At 58.7% G+C, this 2,240-nt stretch overlaps 1 protein-coding gene across 1 annotated transcript in view; it reads right to left on the bottom strand.

Annotated features, from left to right (window-relative positions):
• The window catches only part of EPPK1 (epiplakin 1), a 33,627-nt gene that overhangs the window by 7,654 nt on the left and 23,733 nt on the right, over positions 1–2,240 (bottom strand). The window contains exons 3-5 of the mRNA XM_026048917.1: positions 1,097–1,811; positions 641–925; positions 71–580 (exon numbers count right to left, since the gene is read on the bottom strand). Of these exons, the coding sequence (XP_025904702.1) occupies positions 71–580; positions 641–925; positions 1,097–1,811 (1,510 nt within the window). The remainder of the gene's footprint in view (positions 1–70; positions 581–640; positions 926–1,096; positions 1,812–2,240) is intronic.

Raw genomic sequence — 2,240 nt, 5'->3', positions numbered from 1 at the left:
GTTCCTCTTTGGGAGAATGGCCATCCTTGTCTTCTGCTGCTCTCCCCGTGTCCTTGCTGGAAGTCTTCACGGTAACTTTCATTTTCCTGCTTGTAGACTCTTTCTTTCTAATGAGGGTGCTGACAACAACCACTAGCTCCTCCAAGGTCAGTGTCCCATCACGATACCGCTCCAGGAGCTCCTGCCTCTTCTCCTCAGGGATGTACCTGGAGTGCAGTAGGTCCCACACAGAGACCCGGTGTCCGYGAAACTCCCCCACGTCCATGTCAACCGTTGTGGTTTTCAGGGATCTTTCCCATGACTCTTCTTTGGGAGAATGGCCATCCTTGYCTTCTGCTKCTCTCCCCGTGTCCTTRCTGGRAGTCTTCACAGTGACTTCCATCTTCCTGCTTGTAGAGTCTTTCTTTCTGATGACAGTGGTGACCACAGTTACCATCTGCTCCAGGGTTAATACCCTGCTTCGATAGAGCTCCAGAAGCTGCTCCCTGTTCTCCTCAGGGATGTACCTGGAGTGGAGCAGGTCCCACACAGAGACCTGCCCGCCCTGGAATTCACCAACTGGCAGATCCATGGTGGTGGCCTTTAAGACGTTATCTAGTTCTGGATCCTCTGTTGAAAGGGTATCTCCATTTTCCTCTACCCGTATCGCCTCCTTGTGCGGACCTCTGGCATTGGCTAAAAGCTCTGAATTTGCAGCTTCTGCTCGCTTCATGATGGTGGTGACCACAGCAGCCACCTGCTCGGCTGTCAGCATCCCTGCTCTGTAGAGCCCCAGCAGCTCCTGCCGCTGCCCTTGAGGGATGCGTTTGGAGAAGAGCAGGTCCAACAGGGAGACCTTTTTCCCCTTGAGCTCACCAACGTCCACGCAGATGACCGCAGACTTCAGGGACTTCTTCAAGCAATGCTCCTGGGGRTCCTCGGCCGCCTGCAGCTCCACCTCGTTGCCGGGCGTTGCTGAACTGAGACCCCCGTTTCCCATTTCGGCGCTGGTGCTCGCTGTGGTGGGGACGATCTCTGGAGCCGTCGTGGTTCTCACCTCATGTGTCCTCGGGGCTGCTTCTCTCCAGGGCTCTCTGTGCTTGMGGCCCTTGGTCACGGAGCTCCTGTCCACGAGCTGCAGCATGAGCAGCCCCGTGTCCGCGTCGGGCACGCAGCGGCGCAGGAGCTGCGTGTAAGTGAGGTTCTCATGCGTGTTGGGGTCGAAGCAACTCCTCGCTTGATTCTTGGGGYTGGAGAGGAACTGGCTCGTCTCCCRGTCRAGGTAGCCGCGCTCGTGGGCCACGTCCACGGGGATGCGGTGGCCGTGCACGGGGTCGATGATGCCGCCGGTGGCAACCTGCGCCTCGAGCAGGCGGATGGCGTGCGCTTTCACTATGACCTCCTTCTCCATGGCCTGGAAGAGGGAGACCTTGTGCCCGGTGCACGGGTCCGTGTACCCCGTCACCGCTCCCTCCGCCGACAGCAGCTTCGTGTAGAAATCCCTGCCRATGAGCCCGGCGCTCAGGGCCTCTTCCACCGACAACGTCTCGCTGCTCTCAGGGTCGGTGAGGAGCCCTGAGGCCGCCTGGACCTCCAGCAGCACCAGGGCCGTGCCCGGCGTCAGGACCCCCCTCAGCATGGCATCGTAGATGCTCATCTTCTTGTTCTTGGTCTGCACGAAGACCCCAGCTATGAAGCTACTCGCTCCCCGGCCCGTCTGCTTGTGCCCGCCRGCAGCCGTGTCCCTCCCCATGCTGCTGGTCTGTAGGTGCTCACTCATGCTCTGCAACGTCCCTGGAGATGCCTCCTTACAGTGGGGGCAGCGTGCTTGCCTGCAAGGAGAGAAACAAAAACGTGGTGGAATTCAGGTATTTTCATGCTGTAAGGACAGCATCTCGCTGGTTGTGGTAGCAAGGGTCCAGAGGGAAGCTGGGAGGGGGCTCTGGGCATTCTGCTGTCCACCTCTCCCAGTAGGAATGGTAGGGCCAAGAGTGCTCAAAATTCAACCCTTTGAAGAGCAGATGAGGGCTCTMCAGAAGCAGCAGCGTGAGCCTGGCCAGGGCATTTGCTCGGTCTCCACTGTGCATGTYTCTGCATGGCCACATGTCCCCTGCACAGAGACCTGCAGCTCGTGGGTGGGAGCTTGGTGCCTCTCCACGAGTGATCATAGAACCATAGAATCACAGAATCCCAGAATGCGCAAGGTTGGAAGGGACCTCAGAGGTCATCTAGTCCAACCCCCCTGCACACGCAGGGTCACC

Source organism: Nothoprocta perdicaria, unplaced genomic scaffold (assembly GCF_003342845.1).
Source record: "Nothoprocta perdicaria isolate Ctin4 unplaced genomic scaffold, notPer1 scaffold_581, whole genome shotgun sequence".
Taxonomy (NCBI): Eukaryota; Metazoa; Chordata; class Aves; order Tinamiformes; family Tinamidae; genus Nothoprocta; species Nothoprocta perdicaria.
Note: the sequence above shows the minus strand (reverse complement) of the source record. Positions and strands in the feature narration are given on the sequence as shown.